The 24,460-nt window shown below is 53.7% G+C and overlaps 3 protein-coding genes across 4 annotated transcripts; all 3 read left to right on the forward strand.

Annotated features, from left to right (window-relative positions):
* The first annotated feature begins 2,987 nt into the window (after positions 1 to 2,987).
* On the forward strand, positions 2,988 to 8,752 carry HOXD11 (homeobox D11). Of its 2 annotated transcripts, none has more exons than XR_012920500.1 (2): positions 2,988 to 3,234; positions 7,471 to 7,559. XR_012920500.1 is itself a non-coding variant. In XM_012753436.3 (2 exons), exons 1-2 carry the CDS (start codon positions 5,939 to 5,941, stop codon positions 7,704 to 7,706), a joined length of 1,014 nt encoding a protein of 337 aa, XP_012608890.2. In that variant the 5' UTR covers positions 5,863 to 5,938; the 3' UTR covers positions 7,707 to 8,752. The 2 variants fall into 2 exon arrangements, 1 of the variants encoding a protein (XP_012608890.2); XM_012753436.3 differs by lacking the exon at positions 2,988 to 3,234 and adding an exon at positions 5,863 to 6,716 and having other exon boundaries at positions 7,471 to 8,752.
* A 6,564-nt stretch (positions 8,753 to 15,316) lies between these two features.
* HOXD10 (homeobox D10) lies at positions 15,317 to 18,909 on the forward strand. Its single transcript, XM_012753434.3, has 2 exons — positions 15,317 to 16,270; positions 17,600 to 18,909. The coding sequence occupies exons 1-2, from the start codon at positions 15,526 to 15,528 to the stop codon at positions 17,875 to 17,877; spliced, it is 1,023 nt and encodes a 340-aa protein (XP_012608888.2). The 5' UTR covers positions 15,317 to 15,525; the 3' UTR covers positions 17,878 to 18,909.
* A 2,178-nt stretch (positions 18,910 to 21,087) lies between these two features.
* Positions 21,088 to 23,603, forward strand: HOXD9 (homeobox D9). The gene is made up of 2 exons (XM_012753437.2): positions 21,088 to 22,299; positions 22,646 to 23,603. The coding sequence occupies exons 1-2, from the start codon at positions 21,471 to 21,473 to the stop codon at positions 22,885 to 22,887; spliced, it is 1,071 nt and encodes a 356-aa protein (XP_012608891.2). The 5' UTR covers positions 21,088 to 21,470; the 3' UTR covers positions 22,888 to 23,603.
* The last annotated feature ends 857 nt before the right edge of the window (positions 23,604 to 24,460 follow it).

The raw sequence follows: 24,460 nt of genomic DNA on the forward strand, positions 1-24,460 counted from the left end.
GAGGGGTGGGGAGGGGAGGAGCTGGGTGGCTGGGCAAACTTGGAGACACCTTGGAATGCAAGCTGGGCTGGCCTCTCTAGCTGGGTGGAATTGACTGGAGATTTCCTTCCCAGAGATGGGATGAGAGGGCTGGGCTCCAAAGCAAACTGAAATCTCCAGACAGGACTGGCAAAATTCCCTTCTCCCACCTCTTTGCACATGCCTAGGCCAGGTCCACTTGTAACTGGACCCCCAGAGCTGAGCTCTGGTGAGGGGAGCTGCTGGTCTGCTTTGAGGCTCAGCTGCACAGGAAGGAGGGAAAGATATCCAGGGGAAGGAGAAATGGAGTGGGTTAAAGGGAAGAGAGGTCCTACACTCTGACTGTAAATATGGCTTTCCAGTTGAGGTGGGTAAAGGTAATGAACCAGTCTTTCTTCAATAATCTTAATGGGCCACTGCAAGGAGAGGCAAAACTCTTTTTTAAAGCATCCTGGGGTATGGAAGGAGATCTTCCCAAATCTCAGCCCCTGGTCACTGTTTCTGAGAGCAGAGAGGACTAGAAGTTCCTCTCTCATCCTCTCTTTACCCCTGGCCAACTCCACCAAAGGGCCAGCCACTGTGTGCCCTTTCTGAGACATGTCTGCCCTGCCCTAGAGGAGCCTTTTAGGCCCTGAATCCTGCCAGGCTTGCCTTGTAGAGATTGGGGTTCCTTAATGCCAGATGAAGCTATTCTGGGTGTGCTGGAGTGTTCGGACTTAACCTTAGCGAATCCAAGCCTACACACACACACACACACACACACACACACAAACACACACACACAGCTTCTACTGTCCCTGCCCGTTCTTCCTCTCCTTCTGAGATGTAGCACATATACCCCCAACTCCTAGCAAAATGCACAGCAGCCTAAGCTCAGGATTCTTTCCCAAAGTCCAATGATTTCTTTTTAGTGGAGGACCAGGGCCTAGACCTGGAGTGCACACCTCACAGGGAGCCTTGAGCCTTAGCCCAAATGACCTCAGTTGATATTTACATTAATTTCATTTTCTCTAATAGTTATTGTGCATGTTTATTTTCATTTTGTCAAAAACAATAGTTTGTATACATCAGATACAATACAGAAATGTTTTGAATGGAAATAAATATCCAGGTCCCAGGCAAGCTGTCAAGGGGCTGATGTCGATTTTTCAAAATGCTTCAGATTTCCTCCTTGTCTTTTTCAAGCCACCAAATTCGTTTTTCTTTTTTGCTTGTGGTTTCACTGCAGGTGTTTGACTGTTCATTACATGAGAAAATGGCTTCCAAGGCAGTCAGGAAATGCTGTGTAAAAGCCTGCGAACAAAATATGTATGAAATATCCAAAGTGGGCGGGGTTGGGGCATAGGCAGATTTGAGTGTGTCTCACACAGTAAGAAGACTGAGCTTGTTGCAGGGTTGGGGGTTCTGTACTTTGCTTAAATTCTCAAAATTTAATGCCAGGATTTGAGGTTCTTCACATTTCAAAACAAAACATCTCTCAACCAAATTTTGGTCAATCTTCTCTAGAACAGGTTATGCCCTGCAAAAATTCCTGACACTGATATACCTCCACCAGGAGCCCAGGAGGCTCCCTTGGGAAATGCAGCCTCATGACACCATAGCGGTTGGAGCCTCTAGCTCAATCCAGGAAAGTCAGGGCCTGCTTGATACCTACCCAGTCTTCTTGCAAACTCCAGCTCCTAGCTGATGGAAGTATAAACTAGGTTTTAGCTAGGAGAATTAACAAAATCTCTAAATCTCTAAGACCAAGCATTCAACATTTCAACTCCCCTTCCTTGAAGCCAATTTGATGTATATGAAAAATAAATTTTTAATTGCTTTTATGAATATATATACATCTACATATATACATATACACTGGGAAGAAGTACCAGCCTGCCAGGGCGCTGTGGCTAGAAATGTTTCCCCACCTGGCTGGGCTCGTGGAAGCGGTGGTACCCAGAGTCCGATCTCTCAGTCTGAGTCTGCATTCAGACTGAGGAGGTTTGCCTCCTTGAAAACAACTGAACAAAGGCGGAAGCCGTACTGAGACCTCGGGTCTGCAGGGCTGGGAAAAGGACCCGGAAACCAGACTTAGACCCAGGCCCTAAGACAACACACAGATACTGTTTCTTTCCAAAATATACCATTAAATCATTGCTTTCTTTCCCTTTAGTCTGGGATGTGTGGGGGCAGGGGATATCCACAGAGTGCACTCCCCAACGAAAATTAAACTATTCTAAGTATAAAATCTTGTCTGTGAGTTCAGCGTGTTTTCCAAATCTATCCCCTTTCCTGGTCCACACAAAGACTGCGGTATCTCCTTCCGGCAGACATTTGGAACCACAAGGAAATTTGTAAGAAACAAACGCCTGAAAGAAATGATGCTAAAGTCTGAGTGCTTAACATTCCCTCCAAGGAAGAAAAATGCATTCTCCGAAAACACTGCAGTCCACGCAGGCTTCTTGACTAAGAAAAAGGTTTTAAAACAAGAAAAAATGGCTTCATCTGCCATTCAATCAGTTGCTAACTCAGAGGGCGACGGGGAATATTTTTAAGGCCTGGGGGTTCTCCCCAAGAGAGGTGGGCTGGGGAGGCTTCCGGGATGTGTGCGGGCGGAGGAGAAATCCGGAATCGCTGTAAATATTCATGTCTGCCCAGTGAGGGGGGGGCTGGGGGGCCCTTCACCCGCCTCTCCCAGCTACATCCACCCCCCTCAGTGGTGGTGGGTAGAGCAAGGCGCCTGTCCGACTGTCCTTGGACAAAGGTGATCTCCCCACATTTTTGTTCTCCAGTCCCTTGACTTAAGGAGTCCATTCCGAAGCCTCTGTAGGGAAGGGACTGGCTCTGGGTGTTTTCCCCCGCGTTTCTCTTCTTTCGTTTCCTAAAAGAGCATAAATAATTAAAGTTTGGCAGGGAGGAAAAGCTTTCTTGCAGAACTGTAGTGGCAATAAATGAAATGACTCAGAATCCCTTCTCCAGTCAGCTTTTACGAGAGAGCTGCCAGACAGTGTCTGTTCACGTTCTCCAGATACCAGGGCCGCCCTGACAAAGTTAAGGTCAAGTTAGTGTCTTATCTTGGGTGGCTCAAAATTACCGCATCGCGTCCGGGCGCTGCGCTGAAAGCTATTGCTCGCCGAGCTGCTGGCTGCGCCCCGAAGGCCTGGTGCGTTTCTCCCTGCGTTTCGGGTGGGGCCGCGCAGACAAGGACAAGGCCACAGCGCCGGGGTCTTCACGGTAGGTTTTCGAACGGGACGCGCGGGTCCAAAGGCTGCGGTTTTTCTTGGGTTTGATGTGTGGGGGGAGGACCAAGGAGGGAACTGGGGCCAAAGAGCGAAGCGGGCTGGGGCTGGGACTGGAACGAAAGCCCTGGGTTGTGGGGGAGGGCAAGGGTCCCCGCTAACTAGCCAAGAGGGGCCTGCTGCCCCCTTCCCCTGTGTACCCGCGCGGCGTTGCAGATGGCTCACCCTCCCCCGCCAAAGCGCTGCTCGAGCCCGGAGCCGCCGTCGCCATGTCGTTGAACTTGAATGGTTCGTCCTCCTCATTTCCCTCTTCGGCGGTCATCAGGTTCCACTTTGGGGGCGGCGTTGTCTGCGCCCCACCCCGAGCCGCGAGAATTTTTAACATCTCCAGATACATAAAAACCCGGCTTGGAGCCCCTGCGTCTTCCCTGGGTCCTGAGCAACCGCAGGGCCAATGTGCAGTGTCCGGGGAGCCATTTTAGGAGAGAGATCCAGGGGCGTCGACCACGAGCCCGAAAGGGAGAGGAGCTGGCCTAGGATGGAGATGGGGAGGCAGATAAGTGTGCCGGGGGTCTGGGCTGAGAAGGGTGCCAGATGGAATCTGGGCAGGGGTGCCAGCTACGGAGAGGGGGCACACAAGATGGGCAGTTGGGGGGGGAAGCTCGGTGCCCTCCTGTCGCCACCGACCTGTTTGCGCAGTGTTGGGGGAGGGAAGCAGACGTGGGAAGGGGCGGAGGAAGGAGAGAGGAAGGGAGAAAGGGAGGGTGGAGAAAAAGAGGAAGGGGAGGACATCAGCCAGAAAATAGATATTAGCTCAGACCACCCGCCTTTTCTCTGTCTGTCCGCACTGTGGGCAGAGAGCGCAGCACCGGTACTGCGGCAACACGGTCGGGAGCGAACCAGCATCGCAGCCTGCCCTGGGCATAGAATTGAGGCCCAGGCTCCAGTGCTGGGATTGTCTGGGCAGTGGGATCTTGGGGAAAGGGGCAGCCTCCTGCTCTCGGTTTTGGGATTTGGGTTTGGGGAGAGACTGCTTTACCTTTGGAGAGCACCTACTCTCTCGGAGGTGGGAGCCCAGGCCTTGCCTGGACCCTTGAGCTAGGAGGAGAAGGTTGTGTGGGGCGCTGGAGGAGAGTGAGGCCTTGGGGCGAGTGGATGGGGTGCCCAGAAGAGTCTGCCTCAGAGGCAGGTGGCACAGAGGGGCTCAAGAAAGGAGGTAGGCGCCGTTGAGAGCCTTCAGAGAGTCAATCTATCGCCAAGGGAGGCCGCAGTAACCATGCCGACCCAAGGGCGCCAGAGGAGCCTTGGGGAAACGCGGAGTGGATGCACAGGCCTTGGCCAGCCTCAGATGCAGTGAAGGGTCTGGGTGTAAGGCGGATTGGTCCCCGGCTAAGCTTGAAAGCAGAGGGGATGTGGAGGGCAGAGGCGCCAGAGGTTTGTCCCACTTTGGGGGGCAAGCAGGAGGCTAGGCATAGTGGGGATAAAAGGTAAGACTCCAGATCCTTTTGTTCACCAGACCCCCACCCCCCAGCTTCTAAGGGAGGTTGGGACCAGGGGGCGTCTCCTCTGGCTGAGCTCTCTCCTTGCTTTAGTACTGAGAGAGAGAAGGCAGAGAGAGGCAACAGGGAGAGAGACAGAGACAGTGACACACAGCTTAGGGGAAAAGATGAGGGAGGATGAGGGGACAGAGAGAGAGGAAAAGAGACAGGGAAAGTAAGAAGAAAGAAGGGAAGAGGAAAGGAGAGTGGAGAGTGAGCAAAGAAAGGACAGGAGAGAGAAGGGAGAAGACTGAAGAGAGAAGAAAGGAAAAAGACAGGAATAGGAGGGAAACCAGAGGAGAGGGTAGAAGGCCGGGTGGGCACCAAGGCCCTGGCCGGGATGAGCACCCGGGAGGGGTTTGGCCTGGGATTTTTGAGGCCAACACTCGTCCCCCCAGGTCAGAACCGGAGAGAGCCAAGTTACTCCTCGGTGAACGCGCAGGGCAGAGAAATATGTAAATCAGGGCTCCCTGCGTCCAGGAGAGTGTCGCAATTACGCCCCACGAACAAGAAGCAACAAGCTCCCAGCGGGTGAGCTGCGGAGGGTGGCGGTGTCGCGGGGGAGGGAGCGGCTGCATTAAGGGGGGTGGGGTTGGGAACCTCACACCCTCACACCTAGTCCCTAGCTTCTAGGGAGCCCTGCGCTGGGGCTCCCCCCTCCGCTCGCTGCTTCTCTCCCTTCCCCCTTCCTCCCCCTCCTCCCCCTCCTTCCTCCTCCCTGCCGGCCTCGGTCCGCGTACTTAAAGCGGCGCAGGCGGGCGGGCGCGGGCGGGCGGCCCGGTCGGGCGGTGGCAGATGCGCCCAGCGGTGGCGGCCGCCAGCGGCGCGCAGGTGACCGGCCTGAGGCGCAGACTGCTCAGGGGGCGCCCCGGGAGAGCTGGCAGGAGAGGGAGGCCGATCCGCCCCCAGCGCGCGCGCGTCTCGGCGCCAGGAGCCGTCCCGGGGCGTGTTGGCGAGCGCTGATATAGATATAAGGACATTTCTCTTCATGGCGTCACGTGACATAATTACCACCAGAATCAATCAAGATGAATTGCACGTCAGCGCCCGGTGGGGATTTTTGCTTAGTTGATCCTGGCCCAAGCCTCTTGTGCAATCGATGGCTCAGGTTGGCTGCGCGGGGAGCGGCCCGGGGCTCGCCGGCGCGCACGCCGCGGAGCCATGAACGACTTTGACGAGTGCGGCCCGAGCGCAGCCAGCATGTACCTGCCGGGCTGCGCCTACTATGTGGCCCCGTCTGACTTCGCTAGCAAGCCTTCGTTCCTTTCCCAACCGTCGTCCTGCCAGATGACTTTCCCCTACTCTTCCAACCTGGCGCCGCACGTCCAGCCCGTGCGCGAAGTGGCCTTCCGCGACTACGGCCTGGAGCGCGCCAAGTGGCCATACCGCGGCGGCGGCGGCAGCAGTGCTGCTGGGGGCGGCGGCGGCGGCGGGGGCGGCCACGGCGGGGGCGGCGGCGGCGCCGGGGGCTACGCTCCCTACTACGCGGCCGCGGCGGCTGCAGCTGCAGCGGCCGCAGCGGCCGAGGAGGCAGCCATGCAGCGCGAGCTGCTCCCTCCCGCGGGCCGCCGGCCGGACGTGCTCTTCAAAGCGCCTGAGCCGGTGTGCGCTGCGCCCGGGCCGCCGCACGGCCCCGCGGGTGCCGCTTCCAACTTCTACAGCGCGGTGGGCCGCAATGGCATCCTGCCGCAGGGATTCGACCAGTTCTACGAGGCGGCGCCTGGGCCCCCGTTCGCCGGGCCGCAGCCCCCGCCGCCGCCCGCGCCGCCACAGCCCGAGGGCGCTGCCGACAAGGGCGACCCCAAGACCGGGGCTGGCGGGGGCAGTCCCTGCGCCAAGGCGACCCCCGGGTCGGAGCCCAAGGGGGCAGCGGAAGGAGGCGGTGGCGACGGCGAGGGCCCCCCGGGGGAGGCAGGGGCCGAGAAGAACAGCGGCACAGGTAGGCACCGGGCACTGGGCGAGCGGCTGGGCCCAGGGGCTGAGGGTACAGGGGGGGCTGAGGGGGCCTCCCTCTGCTTGCGCCGTTTTATGTGCTACTTTATAAGCATTCGAAGGGGTTTATACATCCTATAAGATTTCCCGGGCCGTTGTAAAGCGTGTTTATGGTAGGAAACCAATTTAGGTGGGCTTAAGGTAGACTTTCGAAGAAGACATTAATCGCTGCAGAGAGCCTTTCTCCAGTTTTGGGAAGGGGGTGCTAGAGACCTTGGAGGGAGGGAGGGAGATTTCGAACCAGTTTGTGTGTGCGGACACCCGAGCCTCCTGCTTTTAAGGGAGAGAGGCGGGGGTGTGGGGGGGGGAGTTTGATCCTTGCACTGGACTTTATCCAAGCCGCTGGCTGACGCGCGCCGCTGGAGTCTAGCAGATGCCCCAGGCGGGTGCGCTCGTGTCTCCCCTTGGGTTTCAGTTCAGAGCTTGCCTGGCCCTCTGCTTCCACACCTCAGTGCCAGGCTGGTTTTGTGTGTAGGGGGTGTGAGAGTGTGTGTGTGTCCGGGCGTGAACACAGGTCCACGCCCGCACTCTCTCCTGTGCCCGCCCATATATCATCCCCCACGACGCAGGCAGAGCCTTTCAGCTGTGGCAGGGGACGCCCCCAACGGGGCCAGAGCCTGGCCCTAGCTCAGTGACCGGGCCTGGCGGGTGGGGCTGGCAGGCAGCAGCCTCTCTCACCCCTTGCTCTGTTTGACTTGCAGTGGCCCCCCAGCGGTCCCGAAAGAAGCGCTGTCCCTACACCAAGTACCAGATCCGCGAACTGGAACGCGAGTTTTTCTTTAACGTGTACATAAACAAAGAAAAAAGACTACAACTCTCTCGGATGCTCAACCTCACTGACCGGCAAGTCAAAATCTGGTTCCAGAATCGCAGGATGAAAGAAAAGAAACTGAACAGAAACCGTCTGCAGTATTTCACTGGAAACCCCTTATTTTGAGAGCTCCAGGAAGCGCCCCCTTCCCCGAGCCCCACTCACCCACCATCCTCCCCACCAGCCTGCCCTCTGCAGGTCCAATGTCCTTGGGTTTAATGACGCCTCTTCTCTGTGGAACTTCACCATTTCTTCCCACGGTCAACTCGGGACCTCCCAGCGACCACTGCAGCCTGCGGACGAGGCCGAGGACTTGGCCGAGCGGATCCTAATAAGGGGAAAATGGTAAATGCAAACGTCCCTTTACAATTTTACCGCCAATGTGCTGTTGTTCCCCCTCCCCCTCTCGGAGTCCTAGTGGGGACGCGGCGGGATCTGTAGGGAGTTAGGCCGCGGGGCTAGAAGGCGCTGGTGTTTTGTTCTGAGTTTAAGAGATTCCCTTCTTTCCCCTTCCGTGAACGCAGATTATTTAAACTCTGGGAAATGTACCTTTGGTCTGTCATATCAAGGCATGAGTCACTGTCTTTTTTGTGTGAATAAATGGTTTCTAGTAAAATGGAGGTCACAGCTTCAATACACTGTATGGATTCTCCTCTTCCAAGTTTAGTGTCTGATTAGGATATTTTAGTGGCCAGAATCCTCTCCTCCATGCAACTGAAAATCTGAGTGAAATACTTTTAATCCCACTAAAATAGGAATTGTTCCCTCCTACGCCCTGTAGGCTACACTGGTTTTAAAATTAGGTTAGTGATGAATTTCTGAATTGATGATGTGACTCAACCATCCTGGTATTGCCTTCTCCAGGCAATGATGTTGGGGCAACAGAAAACTAAGAAGCAAATCCCCACCCCCACCCCTAGTCTAGTGAACTTGCAATTTCTGAAAGGACAAAACCCATTTTCTTTTTTAAAAAACTGTTTAGAAAATCCAATTCTCTCTTAATGAGGCGACAAGAAGACAGGTCCCTTAAAAGTCGAAACGGAAAATAGGACTATCCATTGGAAAGGGGAAAAAAAGTTTGTTAAAAGAAAAGTATCAGTGGGTGGTGAGGGCCTGGGGTCCTTGCTGGTGTCATAGTGGGATGGAAGCAGGGAACTTACGGCCCCCCCAACACAAACACACATTAGAATAGGGCTAGGGGCTGCAGACCTGCTTCTCACTGCATTTATCGCTTCAAGTTAAAGAATGTGGTGAGAGCTGCACTGCACTTTATGTTGCAGGGCCAGGCCAGGCTGTTTACAAAACCTTGAACTGTCTAGACAACACCATAAAAGCCAAAGTTCTAAACAGCTTAATTGGGTTATATTATACACCTTCTGGTGGGCCCAAAAGAGATTTCCGCAATGTGCAATAAACTGGAGAAGTGAGAAAAGCTTCTCTTTCTCTGAAAAGAGTTAAGTGAATCTTATGACTCTTAACCTCTCATAAGCCCAAAGTCAAAATGTAAGTCCATAAATGCACAGCACCCCATGCATCTTTCCAAGAGTTATGCATTTTGAAATGCAATTTTTAAAAATTGCTAAGGCTTCTTTAGAGAAGGAAAAAAATAACTGCATAAGTGTATGCCTTTGAACTTCCAAAATGTCAAGGTCATCACCTTTAACCTTTCTGAATAATTAGGCGCCTTAAGGTTCTTCTGTGATTTTCAACTGCCACCCACTCTCATATATACATGCTCACACACATCCAGACTCACACACACATTTACGACCACACAGAGTCATATCAGGAGCTCACCATAAATCCAAGAAAATTCCCAATTTCAGGATCAATAACCTTAATTTCCCTGCAAATATTTGTGTAATGCAATAACAATTGACTTCTTTTTTTAAAATGCTAGTTAGATTAAAATGCCTACTAGCATGTTTTTGCTACAGATAGGAAATGCTGAGGATTTGGGGGGCGGGGGTAGCAGTCCCCTTTGCTCTAATGAAGAACCACAGTTTTAAAAGGATGTATTTGAAGGAGGAAGTTCTGTGCAGACTTACACCTTCATTATATTTGGAAGCAATTTGCCACCTTATCCCATAAATTATTGCACTTTCTATGATATGAAATAAAAGGAAATATATTTATATTGTTTCTAAAAGCATCCCTCAACCTTTGGGGTAAGATGCACTAGAAACAAAACCTACAATCGAAAAATTTCGTTAAGAAGGGGATTCCTTTGTTTGGAATTCTGAGCATCGATTAAAATGTCAGTGCCCCAAGTATGATCGTTCCAGGAGCTTAAAACTGGTTTATTTATTTCTTTTTCCATCTATATATATTTTTAACTGCGTCTAAATGTTGCAAGCTTGTGTGCCCACCACAGTACGCAAGCCGAACCCGAGAGATACCATTTCCCATTTGCAGGGGCCTGGAGATCCACACGAGGGCGCGCTCACGTTCCAGAAGCCGAGTTTGACCCAGAGGCAGCGGTACCTTATCTTTCCAATACTGGATTCTAATAGGCGATCTCCGCCTGTTAGAAACAGGCGGCAGCTAAGGTGTTTGCTGTTTGTTTGTTCTAAGCAACCACGAGGTGTGAGAAGTTGTATAGAGACAGAGAAAAGGGAGCCACCAGATTCATGAAACAGGGGATGACCTAATTGTTGTCTCCTTAAAGATAAAGCTGTTTGCAAAGAATACCTTGGTATAACCTGATGGTGTTGAGAAGAGAGTTTTAAAAGACAAATATATGCGTTTTTAAATATGTCATGGTCACTGCGCGTTAATTAAATTAGGGAGAATAAATTTTCTTGTTGGTTTGAGAGTGGAAAACGTGGTTGAGGGTAGAACCTCCATCCCCCTCCCCCCAAAAACCGCGTCCGTCTAGAGCTCTCAGACAGCCTGAGATGATTAAAAGGCTTTTGTTTAAAACAGATCAGGGCGCCGGCAACTTAGCTGAATGTGGTCTTAGAAAAACTGAGACTTATCAGAGACTGAGAGGAATCTTTCTAGGCTAGAGAGCCCCTGGGCCGCGCCTGGCTTGCCGGGCTACCGGTGGCGACCGTGAGGCGCGGGCAGGAAGGACTATGAGTTGGGGCGCCAGGGCCAGGCTGGGCTGATGTGGCCATGGGAAGCAGCAGGATCTCCCGGAAACGTTTATACTTCAAGGCGCTGTGGAATGGGGGATGTATTTGAAGCAAACGGGCTTTGCGTTTGACGGAACCTGGCCGCCCTTCCAAGTTGCCCGCTGGTTTTGAGGTGCGGAGTTTGATTCTGGCATCAGCTCTCAGAAGCAGTTTATTCGTTGCATGCCCTCCACGCCTCAGCAAAGCCCCTGACATTGGAGAGCTCCTGTGCCCCGGTCCGCGGTTCAAAAGGGAGGTGACAGGACTCCAGGACATGGGCTGCTCTGAGGGAGGATGGCTGCCCCTTCCCCCCTCCTCCCCGAAGTTCATTGTGAAGAGCCTGCAGACCTCAGAATTAGCGCCGGCCTCCTGGACTTGCTGTCTCCCGCTCTCCAAACCCTGGTCCAAAGGCCGTAGGGGGTTGCTCGCCTGCTCACCCCTTCGTCCCCTCGTCCCCTCGTCCCCTCGTCCCCTCGCCCGCCGGGCTGGCCGCCCGCCTCCAGGAGCTGGCATCTGCTTTTGCGCAGAGGCTGGGGCGCCATGAGCCCCCGGCGAGGCGCCAGAGAGAGACTCTGGTGATCCCCGCGGGTATCCCCGGCTCCGCTTGTCTGGCCACGGGTCCAGCTTAGCTACAGTGAAGTGACCTTTCCTGGGGCTGAACCGGAGCCTCAGTCTACTTAGGGTGAGAACTCCTCTTCCCAAATGTCGTTGCGTTCCTCCCTAGGCGGCCCCAGCGGCGGCGCATCTGGCTGTGTCGGGGCCCCTTGGCCTTGGCTGGCAGTCGCTGGCGACCCACGGCTGCTCAGCGGTCTGCAGTTCTTTCCTCCCGGCAGCGCCCAAGATATACCAGACAAGGGATAGGGGATCGGAAGAGGACCTCTGGGAACTGATGACATGCTCCCACCCCAGACACACTGTTCAGAGCGTTTGGAGCTTGGGGAGGGTGGCCTGGGATCCTGTGGCGCGGCGCCGCCGGCGCCGAAGTCTCAGACTCTGAAGTGGAGGGAAAATGCTCGAAGTAGCAGTCTTTTGTGTCTGTACAGACGGAGGCTCTCTGGCCGCCGGCCCTTTTGCACGTCTCCGTAGACCCCTTAGCATGTTTCTGGTAGCCTCCACATTTCCCTCCTCGATTTCTTTTCGCCTTGGCCGGGTGGTGCACAGTGTAACCCGGAGGAGTGCCCTAGGGAGGCAGCTTTTAATTTGTTCCCGTTTATTCTGCCCCAAATAGTGACACAGCCCTGAGGTGTCTTAGGGTCCTAATCCAGGGTGACCCTAGAAGCCCTCAGGCCCAAGACCTCAGCTTATCTTCCCAGAAACAAGAGTGCAGATGCAAGCCACTTTTTTTTATATTACAAATGCTATTTTCTTGCTAAAGCGACCCTTTTGATTTTTCTCTGAAAAGAACTGTGCCAGGGAGAAGGGTGTCTTGGTACAAACATGGGTATTCATCTCCTTTATGGTGCAATATTGATTTATTATTAATGGTAACTGCTCCAACTGATCTAAAGATGATCGAAAACAGCAGCTACATTAAATACTCATAAGCGAAGTAAAGGCTGGCCTTTAGAGCCACCACCTTTTCATTCTATTTGTTTCATCTCAGCCTTAGGGTCTTAGGCACCCTTTCCATCCTCTGGGGCCCAGATCATTGTTTTGCATTATTTCTATCTTGCTCAATTTTTTATGATAATATCTCTCAAATTATTGGCAGTCTCTGGCCTCAAAAGGCAGATTTGAAGGCAAAAATTTGAAAGAGAAAAAAATATAATTTGTGAGAACAGATTTGAAATTATATCTGATATGCACACTTTTTTTTCTGTGAATGAATAATTCCTATTTAAAACCTAGTCCAACAGGGGGGTGACTTTGAGCTCAAAGCCACTGAGAGCTGAAATGAAAAGGCCTCCAAATTCAGAAGGCACATCCTGCATGTCCTGGCTCACTGCAGACATACCTGCGGCAAGGAATTGCTTGTCTTTAGGCTGCATGTTTTCTTCATGTATAAATAAAGATTATAAAAGGGCATTTGATGGGCATAAAATTCTTGATTAGATTGAACAGTGTTGCCTCACTTGGGATAGCGAAAATTGGGCAAATGAGCTCCGGGCAGTTTTCCTGGCTGCAAGGCAAAGGGAAGACACTGCTGGAGCACCAAGCTGACGTTAGGACGCCTGCCGCAAGCGAGTGCAGCGGGCACTTTGTACGACCCTGGGAATGCCCAGCCGTGGCTTAGTACAATATGTCCACAATGTGAGAAAGCAAATTTCAGAGCACTGATCAGTGGCTGTTAGTCTTAAAGAAGACCTTAGAAGCCTAGAGTTAAAAGCTAGGTTTTTTTTTTTTCCCTGCCTTCCTCAACCCCCACCCACAAGCTTAAAAACTGCCACCTCTGTGGAAAGGTAATGTTTAAACCTTGGGCTACGCTGGGATGCGGCAGCCAAAGCAGTTAGAGGCGCCAGGCTTTTAACCTGACAATGATGTTGTATTTGAACAGCTGCGTAAAGGTTTAAAAGGTCTGTCTCATTGCCACCGTGGAGTTTTTTAAAAGGGGTTATTGTTTGGGCGAGGGCACTGAGAGAGGACAAGCGAAGGGGTCCCAAGGCTGAAAATAGTGTTCAATGACTGTTTCCACCAGGCCAGGGGAGATTTCTTTTGGGGAAGGGGGACAAAGGGTTTGTTTCAAAATGTTTCTGTGAAGGAGCAGGCAGGCTACTAGGACCCCCAGAATGCTGAGGCAATTTAATGAGCATCAGGCTCCCAAAGAAAAATGTTCTGCTGAGGCGGAAACCCGATTTGCCCACAAGTTCAGTCTCTGGGCCTGAAATCCAAGGCCAGTCCATGCCCACGCGATTGTGGGGAAAAGAGAACAACAGATACCTTCCCCAGACTGAAAACTGGTTCACGGTCAGGGTTTCTGGGGCTGTTTTACTTTTTTGGCTGGCAGGAAGGGGACCCAGATGGCCGAAGGATGGCTCCTGAGCCCTGGCCAGCCCCTCGCCCAGGGCAGGTCTTTGGAAATCAAGGTTAAAGCTCCCTGCTGCTGTCCTGCGGACTGGGCTTCCGCAGGGCGGCTCACCCGCCTGCAACCAGAGAAGGAGGGAGGAAGTTGTTGAAGTTTCTCGTAAAACTCTGAGTTTCCATGGTGGTGGCGGTGGTTCTTTAATGAGCTGGACCACAACCCCAGACCATATCCTTTTTATAGAACGGTCCACTCACCAAAGGAAACAGAGGACTAAGATTCTCCCACCTCCTTCCTCTCCCTTACCCAAACAAAACTTTGTCAAATAATTTTAGGAATTGTCCAAAACTATAAAACTCAACTTCTGACAAAAGAATAGCTTTTAATATTTGACAATTTGTGTTAAAACAAAAATTGACCTCCTTGGTTAGTAGTGAAGGGGAAAAATCAATAGTATAATTTTCAATAATTCATAAAGCGAACGCCATTATGCTAAATCTTAACTATTAATCTTATCCTTTACAAAGTCTCGATTGATTTGTTAATAAAATATCTTCCCGTGTGTAGCAACAACGGGTATAACTCTTTAAAAACCTTCAGAAGCAAGAAAATTACCAAGTAGCCCAAGAATGTAGATGAGAATTTTATTGATCGCCCTGATTCTTCTTAATATGTATTAATAAATCCCACAACCTTTTGTACCTTGCACTTGTCAGAAACCAATGCTTTTACAAAATCCATAAAAGGAAAACATATTTTTTTTGCAGAAGAACCAAATGACATCTTTGCTTTTCTCTCTCTCTTGCTTGGCCCAGTCAGTTTTCTAAAACTTCTGGAGTCTGAGGGTCAGAGTTTTCCCCTTTTCTTTAAATTTTTTTCTTTATTTCTTCCTTCCTTCCTTCCTCTCTGCCCTCTTATTAGCAGGGTGTGTGGGCAAAAGAGGAAAACCTCGGTTTAGTTCACCCGATGGAGCCGAAGGGACGCTTTGGCAGATAGTGCGTGGCTGGCGAAAGATTGTCTCTGGGCTGAAAGCTCCCAGCGGAGCGCGGCCCCGCAGAGGTCTGGGTGTGGTTCCATTGAGAGCCGAAGGCTCACGTTGCCCGCCGGGGAGCGGAGGGTCCGGGAGCCAAGGCAGGAGGGCCTAAGGACAGGACAACGCCCAGACCGGCCAGTCCTCGGGATCCGGGCCGGCCAGCTGCTTGGCCTCTCGGTCCTCACGACCCTTTTCTCCTCCGCTCCCCAGGACACCTTGGCCGCCTCTTTGCACAAGGGATCTTTCCTTTGGACTCTTAGGGTGGGATGTCTTAGGGCCCGCCGAATCCGACTCACCTTCCCTGGCTGCCCGGGACTAAATTAACCATCCTTCGCCCCCACCCTCTGTCCTGGACCCGGCCCGCTTGGACGCGTTCTGCCTGGGTGTGTGCTGGGGGATGCTTCTGTGTGCTGGCGCCGGGGCACTATGGCTTTTCTCCCCATCCGTGCGTGTCCACCAAGAGGCCCCTCAGGCCGAGCCTTTCCTTCCGCTGGCGGGGCCCAGTGGCCAGGGCAGGGGACCCGAGTGGGTGGGCGGGCCGAGCAAGCCCGGGGAAAGCGGGCAGGCAAGCGGCGGAGAGCGCTGGGCCGGTTGTCTCCAGCGCGCACTATCACGGGCGCGTAGTAGATGTCGCTGTTGTCCGTGCTTACGCGGCCGGCCGGCCGAGCTCTGGAGCACGTGACCTGCGAGGAGGCTGCGGCTCAAGGCCATTTTCAAATCTCATTGGCTTGGTTGTCATGTGGTCGGCAGAGGCATCCACAATTACACGGGGAATGTTTTCCTAGAGATGTCAGCCTACAAAGGACACAATCTCTCTTCTTCAAATTCCTCCCCAAAATGTCCTTTCCCAACAGCTCTCCTGCTGCTAATACTTTTTTAGTAGATTCCTTGATCAGTGCCTGCAGGAGTGACAGTTTTTATTCGAGCAGCGCCAGCATGTACATGCCACCACCTAGCGCAGACATGGGGACCTATGGAATGCAAACCTGTGGACTGCTCCCGTCTCTGGCCAAAAGAGAAGTGAACCACCAAAATATGGGTATGAATGTGCATCCTTATATACCTCAAGTAGACAGTTGGACAGACCCGAACAGATCTTGTCGAATAGAGCAACCTGTTACACAGCAAGTCCCCACTTGCTCCTTCACCACCAACATTAAGGAAGAATCCAATTGCTGCATGTATTCTGATAAGCGCAACAAACTCATTTCGGCCGAGGTCCCTTCGTACCAGAGGCTGGTCCCTGAGTCCTGTCCCGTTGAGAACCCCGAGGTTCCCGTCCCTGGATATTTTAGACTGAGTCAGACCTACGCCACCGGGAAAACCCAAGAGTACAATAACAGCCCCGAAGGCAGCTCCACTGTCATGCTCCAGCTCAACCCTCGTGGCGCGGCCAAGCCGCAGCTCTCGGCTGCCCAGCTGCAGATGGAAAAGAAGATGAACGAGCCCGCCAGCGGCCAGGAGCCCACCAAAGTCTCCCAGGTGGAGAGCCCCGAGGCTAAAGGTGGCCTTCCCGAAGAGAGGAGCTGCCTGGCTGAGGTCTCCGTGTCCAGTCCAGAAGTACAGGAGAAGGAAAGCAAAGGTCGGTATGAGCAGAGTTGCCACCCCAGCGGGGCGCGCAGCCCGGGAACCCGGCAGAGAGGGAGCGCCAGGGTGCCCAGCGCCCAGCCGAGGCAAGCGCCCGACTTGGCAGGTGCTGCTCCGCCTGGTTTTTGGAGGGGCGATCTCAGCCCTGAGATAGTCCCCGCTTCTCCCCCATCGCCCTGGCCCTCCCCGCCAGTCCTGGCCCCACGCTGATGGCGCCCGGGCAGAGGAAAGGCTTGCTGGGTTTATTTTTCCTGAGCTAGACCTGAAACACAACAAAAGAGCGCAAAGGAGACCCCCGGCTCGTAAACACGACCCCAGAGCCTCCTTTCTCTGGCTCAGATTTGCATTCCCAGTTTTGCCTTGTGCCCAAGTGATCATTTTAAGGAGGTCCAAGGCACCGTGTTCGTGTTCAAGTGTATGCACCCCGCATCCTGCGAGCTTGGGGGCAGTGAGGGGAAAGATGGTCGAGATGGTTGGGCTGGTTGTGCTTTGGTTGGGAACAGGGCTTCCTGCCTTTGCGGGGCTAGGTAACCTTGGCTTTGTCTAGGGAAAGTGCCGCAGGCTTTGCATTCCGACTGTAAAGAGGGCAAAGGCGGAGGGGGGAGAATGGAACCCACATTGCCCACTCCGCAGGACCAGCCTTAGGGCTGGGCTAGGGCAAAGAGTAAAGGATCTGGCTTTTTGAGAAAGTACCATATCCCTGCTACTTCCCCAGTGTCCAGAGATGGGCCACAATAGGGGCTACCTTTCTGGGGAAATGCTTTTGTGTGGGAGCAGGAAGGCAGAATTATTCAGGAAATTCTAGGGAATGCAACAATACCCAGGCAGGGTAGAGAAGGTGTTCTCCCTTCCTCATTTATCTTTTGAAAGAGAATGGGCATCTATAAACCTGGCTGTGGGGCTCCCTGCCTGCCTAGGAGAGGTGAGGAAGAAGCGATGGACTTAGGAACCTGAGGCAGCAGTGGGATTGGTAGGTTTGTCCAGCCTGTGGCTTATTCCACTCCAGCCCTGTTAGGAGCTGACCACTTAAAATGTTTCTGGGGATATCCTGAAAAGTTTACTATTGTACTAATGTTTTGTGCTAGTCGAAGTAGAGAGAGAGAACCTTGATGCCCAGTGTTCTCCCATCATGTCATTTAGCTGTAATCTGGCCTCAATTTAAAATCTCTTCCAGGGCCCACCTCGTGTGAGTAATGTTTAATACTAGCATTTTCCAAAGCGGCCTGGATACCAGCAGGGTCATGGCCAAGGGTACTTTTGAACAGACTGAGAGAAAAAAAAATATCTTGATTTTTTTTTCTTCTTCTCCCTTTAATTTTGTTAGAGGAAATCAAGTCTGATACTCCAACCAGCAATTGGCTCACTGCAAAGAGTGGCAGAAAGAAGAGGTGCCCTTACACTAAGCACCAAACGCTGGAATTAGAAAAAGAGTTCTTGTTCAATATGTACCTCACCCGCGAGCGCCGCCTAGAGATCAGTAAGAGCGTTAACCTCACCGACAGGCAGGTCAAGATTTGGTTTCAAAACCGCCGAATGAAACTCAAGAAGATGAGCCGAGAGAACCGGATCCGAGAACTGACCGCCAACCTCACGTTTTCTTAGGTCCGAAGCCGGTCGGAGGCCAGAATCGGAGAGGGGGCACCGCGTTCCAGGGCCGAGTGCTGGAGGACTGGGAAGGCGGAAACAAAACCTTCATCGCTCTTTGTTTTTTGTTTTGTTTTGTTTTCCTGCTAGAATGTGACTTTGGGGTCATTCTGTTCGTGCTGCAAGTGATCTGTAATCCCTATGAGTATATATATATTAAAAAATTTAGCACGTGTAATTTATTATTTTTTCATCGTAATGCAGGGTAACTATTAACTGCGCATTTTCATTTGGGTCTTAACTTATTGGAACTGTAGAGCATCCATCCATCTATCCAGCAATGTGACTTTTTCATGTCTTTCCTAACACAAAATGTCTGTGTGTGTGGTTAGCCCATGAACTCATGGCATTTTGAATACATCCAGTACTTTCAAAATGACATATATATTTAAAAAAGATTAAGAAAACCCACAAGCTTGGGGGGGAGGGGGATTTCAAAAGCACATTACAATGTATCTTTTCACAAATAAGCTTAGCAATTGTCCTTGGTGAGATGGAATATTGACGACTTATGCCTTGTAGCCTTTCCCTTGTGGTGCATCTGTGGTTTGGTAGAAGTACAACAGCAACCTGTCCTTTCTGTGCATGTTCTGGTAGCATGTATAATGCAATAAACTCTGGAAACGAGTTCGCTCCCTCTGCTTTCTGAAATGGAAATATGTTATGGTGAAAATGAAAGCCTTTGGTGAGATTATCTTCTGCTTAAACTGCCTGTTTGGGGCACTTGGGTGGAGGAGCGATAGACAGTAGAGGAAGGGATATGGGAGGCAAAAAAGCTGGAAGAGGCCTATGGTGCTGATATTTGGCACTGGCGTTGGGAGAGGAGTGATAAGCTAGCCTGGGAGCACAGTTTTCATAACTGGGAAAAAGGGGAATCTCCTCTCTCTTCCCCCAACCCACAATGATAGTAACAATTGCACCCTCAATGGGTGTGAGCTTCCCTCTAGCCCAAGCCTGGTAAGTAAGCCTATGCCCCAAGCCGTTTTTACCTTGAAGCTCCCCATTTTGTGTGTTTTCTCCTCTTTGGTTTTAGTTGTGTTATTTTTAATGCTTTCAGTGGAATCTTGGTGATTTCTGGCTGTCAAGCAATCATCAGGGGCTAGGTTGAAACTAGTCTTGCCCACCTGGAAGCTGCCGGCCTCCATTCAGGAGCAAGGACAAGCAGCAGTTTAGCATTGCATCGGATCCACTTCTGCCCCCCTTTCCCTCATCCCCACCCCCATCCCAAGCACAAGACAGCCAGACCCCAGAGAAGCCGAGGATGGGTAAGTTTTCCCATTCCACTTTGCCTTCGTTTCCTGTGGAAGGGTTTTATACTTAGTCATTACGTTTTAGTGGTCCGCATGAAAATTTTTTAAAGGAAGAAATGAAAAGATCTCCCCAGTCAATCCTCCCTCTATATAATTACAAAATGCTGGTTAAGCTGCTGTATCTGAGATGCAAGAAAATGCAAAAATGGTGACTGAAAATTTTGCAAATGAACATGACTTCCCATGAAGTCCAATGTTCCATCTGCATCCACTGGCTCAGGGAAACTCTCACCAGCTTTCATCGGCTTTTGCAGTATCCCCATCTGAAAGCCCAGACTTATCTAGTTCTGCCAGAGAAAAGAGAGAGAGGCCTTGGGGGGAAGAGCTGACAGAATTCGTGGCCCCGGTCCTGCCTGCAGTTTCAAAGGATCTGCAATAGCTTGAAGCAGTTACACAAAACATGTCTTGCCATTTTTTCCTTGTTTCTTCCCCTAACAACAATCTATTTGGGCATTGTAAGCCTGAGAGCCTTCATCCAGGGAGTCTTTGGGACAGTCAGTATTTATTCAGAATTTAACACTTCCTCCTGAAAACCAGGAATATTCCTGAGTTCCAAGAGAGAGTCCTTTAGGGGGCTGTTTCCTGTGGGTAGGAAAGAGAGAGATCGGAATCAGTGCTAGATTGGAAACACTAAAATAGGTTTGCCCCAGACTTACACTAGTTGGGTAGGAGGAGGGTATTTTTAACTTAGCCATTTCTCCAGGCATAAGGAGCGCCATTAGTTGTTGATAGGGGGTCTAGTCTCGGAGGGAAAACTGCGCTACAGGCAAAGGCAGCCCCTCTGGAACAAAATCAGAAGACCATTGGCAAAGGCAATCAATCAGGCCATAAGTAGCCATGTACCCCCTTCTTTTCCAGGGCTAGAGGTGGGCTGGGAGCCCTCCAAGGGTGAGCTGGGCAACTTGTAGAGCGAGGAATATGCCCTCGGCCACCGGCGCCCTGACCGCTTTTGTCTCGGCTCCCAGCCGCGCTTCCGAGGCTTTGTACCATGGATTTGGGAGTGACATTGGGCATTTTCCTCAGATTCAAGGCTGCCCAGCCTTACCTCTGGAGAAAAAAAAAAAAAATCAGAAAGGAGTGGCCCAAGGACCTGGCCATTCGGCCGGACTTTTTAGACATCTCCGGAGTCCACCTGGAGGCCTCTCAGTGCGAGTCGCGCGAAGCGGCCCTGCCCGGGGAGCCGCGGTTCCTGCTGGCCTCATCGAGGCAGCGCTGGGGTGGCGGGCTGGAGCTGGCCCTTGCTGGCATTTGGGTTCTGCCCTGTGGCGTGTTCTCTTCCAGGACCTCTCCAGCAGCCCTGCAGAAGAGGAGGCACCCTGGCCACCACTGTCCGTGCGGTACCGAGTCGCCCTCCCGCCCGCCGGCCTTTGCGAGGGCAGAGAAGCCCCTCCGTGGCCGCCGCCGCCGCCGCCTCCGGCCCGCGAGCCACGCTGCCCAGCTCGCCCGTCGGCGGCCGGCGTGTGCCCAGCCTCACGTCGGGGGTGTGTGCGGCCGCGCGGGCGTGTGCGAATGTGGTAGGGGGAGGGGGCCCTCGAGCTGCTCCATCCGTCCGTTTTATTAGGGACACATTAATCTATAATCAAATACACCTCATAAAATTTTTATTGAAAGGCATAATATCATTACAGAGGTCTTCCACCTGTTTTAAACAACACGACAAGCTGTGAGAGAGCGTGTGTGTGGGTATGTGGGGAGGGGTGGTTCGGGTTGGGCGCGAGGCAGGGGAGAGCAGCTCCCCTCGGGCACGGGGCTGCCCCCAAGGCCCGCCTGCCTCGGCGACACCGGGCCTTGCTGGGCCGGCTCCTCCTGCGTCCAGCCTCGCGGCCCTTGGCTGGAGCCCAGGAGCTGAGGAGCCGGAGCCCGGGTCCCGACTGCAGGACCGCGGGCGGCAAGACGAGGCGGACAAATAGTCCCCAGCGCCTCCTCCGGCCGCGAGCGCGTCTGCGGTCGCAGCCGCCGCCCGGCGGGCCCGGCCGGGCCAGGACGAGGTGGGCTCGTGGACCTGGCCCTGCGGGCTCTAATTGCGGCGCTTATGTTGATGATGATTTTTTTTTTTTAAATCACAGCAGCCCCCAGTTTAGCGGACTGATTTACTCCCGGTATTGGTAAATATGATCACGTGGGCCGCGCGACCAATGGTGGAGGCTGCAGCCTGCGAACTAGTCGGCGGCTCGGGCGCCGGCGGGGAGCGGCTCGGCGGCGGGCAGTGTAACCTTGGGTGGGAGCGCGCGGCGCCTCAAAATGTCCTCCAGTGGCACCCTCAGCAACTACTACGTGGACTCGCTCATAGGCCATGAGGGCGACGAGGTGTTCGCGGCGCGCTTCGGGCCGCCGGGGCCAGGCGCGCAGGGCCGGCCTGCAGGTGTGGCCGAGAGCCCGGCCGCCGCCGCCGCCGAGTTTGCCTCGTGTAGTTTTGCCCCCAAATCGGCCGTGTTCTCCGCCTCGTGGTCCGCGGTGCCCGCCCAGCCCCCGGCGGCGGCGGCGATGAGCGGCCTCTACCACCCGTACGTGCCCCCGCCGCCCCTGGCCGCCTCCGCCTCCGAGCCCGGCCGCTACGTGCGCTCCTGGATGGAGCCGCTGCCCGGCTTCCCCGGCGGCGCGGGCGGCAGCGGTGGCGGCGGCGGCGGTCCCGGCCCTGGTCCCAGCCCTGGCCCTGGCGGCCCAGCCAACGGGCGCCACTACGGGATTAAGCCTGAAACCCGAGCGGTCCCGGCCCCCGCCGCCGCCACCGCTGCCTCCACCTCCTCCTCCTCCACTTCCTTGTCCTCCTCCTCCAAACGGACTGAGTGCTCCGCGGCCCGAGAGTCCCAGGGGAGCAGCGGCTCCGAGTTCTCCTGCAACTCGTTCTTGCGGGACAAGGCGGAAGCGGCAGCTGGGGGAACCGGGCCCGGGACGGGGATCGGGGCCGGGGCCGGGGCTGGGGCCGGGGCCGGGCCCGGGGCCGGGCCAGGGGCGGGCGGCTCGTCGGAGCCCTCCGCTTGCAGCGACCACACGAGCCCGGGTTGCCCGCTGAAGGAGGAGGAGAAGCAGCATCCGCAGCCGCAGCAGCAGCAGCAGCAACTTGACCCAAGTAAGTGCAAAAGAAATTGCTCCCTGATTTATTGCTGAAACCTGTAAGGCTCGAATGTGCAAAACTGATAGTTTTACTAACCTATAAAAACGTCTAGACGCCTACCCAAGCCTAGGCGAGCAACACGCATCCATAAAAAAGCTTCCCATAACCACCTACCCTGGGCGCGCGGTTTGTACGGTAAACAGAGCGCGGGCATTAAGGCTTTTTATGATAATTCCCCCCAAGTTGTGAAAAGCGGCCATCCTTGGTGAAATTAATTTAACGACCTCTCTTCCCCACCCTGTCGTCTCTCCCTGCCTCCCCTCCGCCCCTCGCTCCCCTTCTCTAAACCCCCCTTTTGTAGACAACCCCGCAGCGAACTGGATCCACGCTCGCTCCACCCGGAAAAAGCGCTGTCCCTACACCAAATACCAGACGCTAGAGCTGGAGAAGGAATTTCTCTTCAACATGTACCTCACCCGGGACCGGCGCTACGAGGTGGCCAGGATTCTGAACCTCACAGAGAGACAGGTCAAAATCTGGTTCCAGAACCGTAGGATGAAAATGAAAAAGATGAGCAAGGAGAAATGTCCCAAAGGAGACTGATCCGGCGCGGGGCCGGCGAGAGCGCCCGAAGGCAGCGGTTTTGTTTTTTCTTTGCGGGTGCTTGATTTCCAGAAACTCTCCAGCGACTCGGATTTTTTATTTTTATTTTTTTTTTTAGGTAGAAGTGACTGTGTGGTTGGTCTCTGTGAGGTATTTGGGGGAAAATGTATTTGCTCGCTTATGTGTCAGAGAAATCAAGTGGCTTTGGGGTTTCACACCCTATCCAACTCCCTGTTTCCTGCTCCGTTGGTTCCTTAGGAAATGCTGTATTTTGTGAGTGCACGCTGGCTTGAGGAGCCCTCTCGTGTAAATGTTCCCCATGTTTCTGAAAAGTGCTGTAGTTTAGTCCCCCAGCGCTGCCCAAACAGGGGCCCAGCGCACACCCCAATTCCAATAATGAAGGCAGAGCCACAGTGCGGACACCCGGGATGCTAGCTCACCCAGAAGCCCAGCGGGGTTGCCCACTGGTTGCGAAAGCCCCCTTTCCTCAGGGAGCCCTCGAGACCTCAGAGTGAGGCCTAGAGAGAAGCCCGGGGCCTTGTGTGGGTCGGGGGTTTGTTCTCAGTGCAGTGGATGAGCTGCTCTGTCCCCGGGAGGGCTGGGCTGGCGTGGGCGGCCGCCGCGGGTGGTGGATTTCCCGGTTCCTGTCCGAGGACCAGTTGTAAATGTTACCGCTTCTTACCAATAAATGCTGACCTGATCAAATGGAGCCCAGACGCTGACCCTGAACGTTGTGTGCCTGCTTTTTCTGCCTCTCTGCAAAATACCACCCTCCAGAGACTTCGTCCCCATCCTGGGAAGGGAGACACCGCTAAAAATCCAGGGCCCTTACACCTGACAGATTTCGCTGAAGTACCTTTGAGCTTCCCTTTGTGTGTGCAGACCCGGCCAAGAGCCCTAGAGCGCAGCCCTTGGGGGGCTTAGGTGCTTCTCCAGGCTTAGTTTCAGCGCCTCCGAGAACTCTGTGCCCTCGGCTCAGTGTCAGTCTCACAGTAGCACCCAGCAGAGCTGGCAGGCCCCAGGAGCCAGGCCCCCTTCGGCTTGGGCTTTGACACACTGGGCTCATGGAGCCCCAGAGGCCAACTCCCCTCTCCAAACAAGGGAAAGGCCGACTCTAGACTCCTGAGAAACTCCCCAGCTCTCCCGGGCTGGCTGGCTGGCTCCAGGAGGTCCAAGCTGGTCAGGCTGTGAGCTTCCGCCCCTCCCCACCAGAAAGCCCCAAAGTGACCTTAGCGATCAAAATGGTCAAGGCTCTCTTTCCCAGCCACCCCCATCCCACCGCCTCTTTCACCCCCACCCAGCTTCTGTGTATGTTTAGCCCCTTGCTTGGCCCTCTGAGGGCCGCATTCAGAGGCTAAAATGAAGGTCATTGTAAGTGAGGGTTCGGCCGGGCACGGCCTTTACTAGCCGAAGAGGCGGCGGTGGCGCCGGGCGGCTGGTTTGGGCGGAAGGTGGGGGCGGTGGCAGAGATCTTGGGGATCCTGATGAAAGAGGGGAGTGGAAGAAAAAGCAGAGGGGGGCTGGGAGGGAAATCCAAGGCCCAGATCCGGCAGAAGGTGCTGTGTACCCCCGC

This window comes from Microcebus murinus, chromosome 8 (genome assembly GCF_040939455.1).
Source record: "Microcebus murinus isolate Inina chromosome 8, M.murinus_Inina_mat1.0, whole genome shotgun sequence".
In the NCBI taxonomy this organism is placed as follows: Eukaryota; Metazoa; Chordata; class Mammalia; order Primates; family Cheirogaleidae; genus Microcebus; species Microcebus murinus.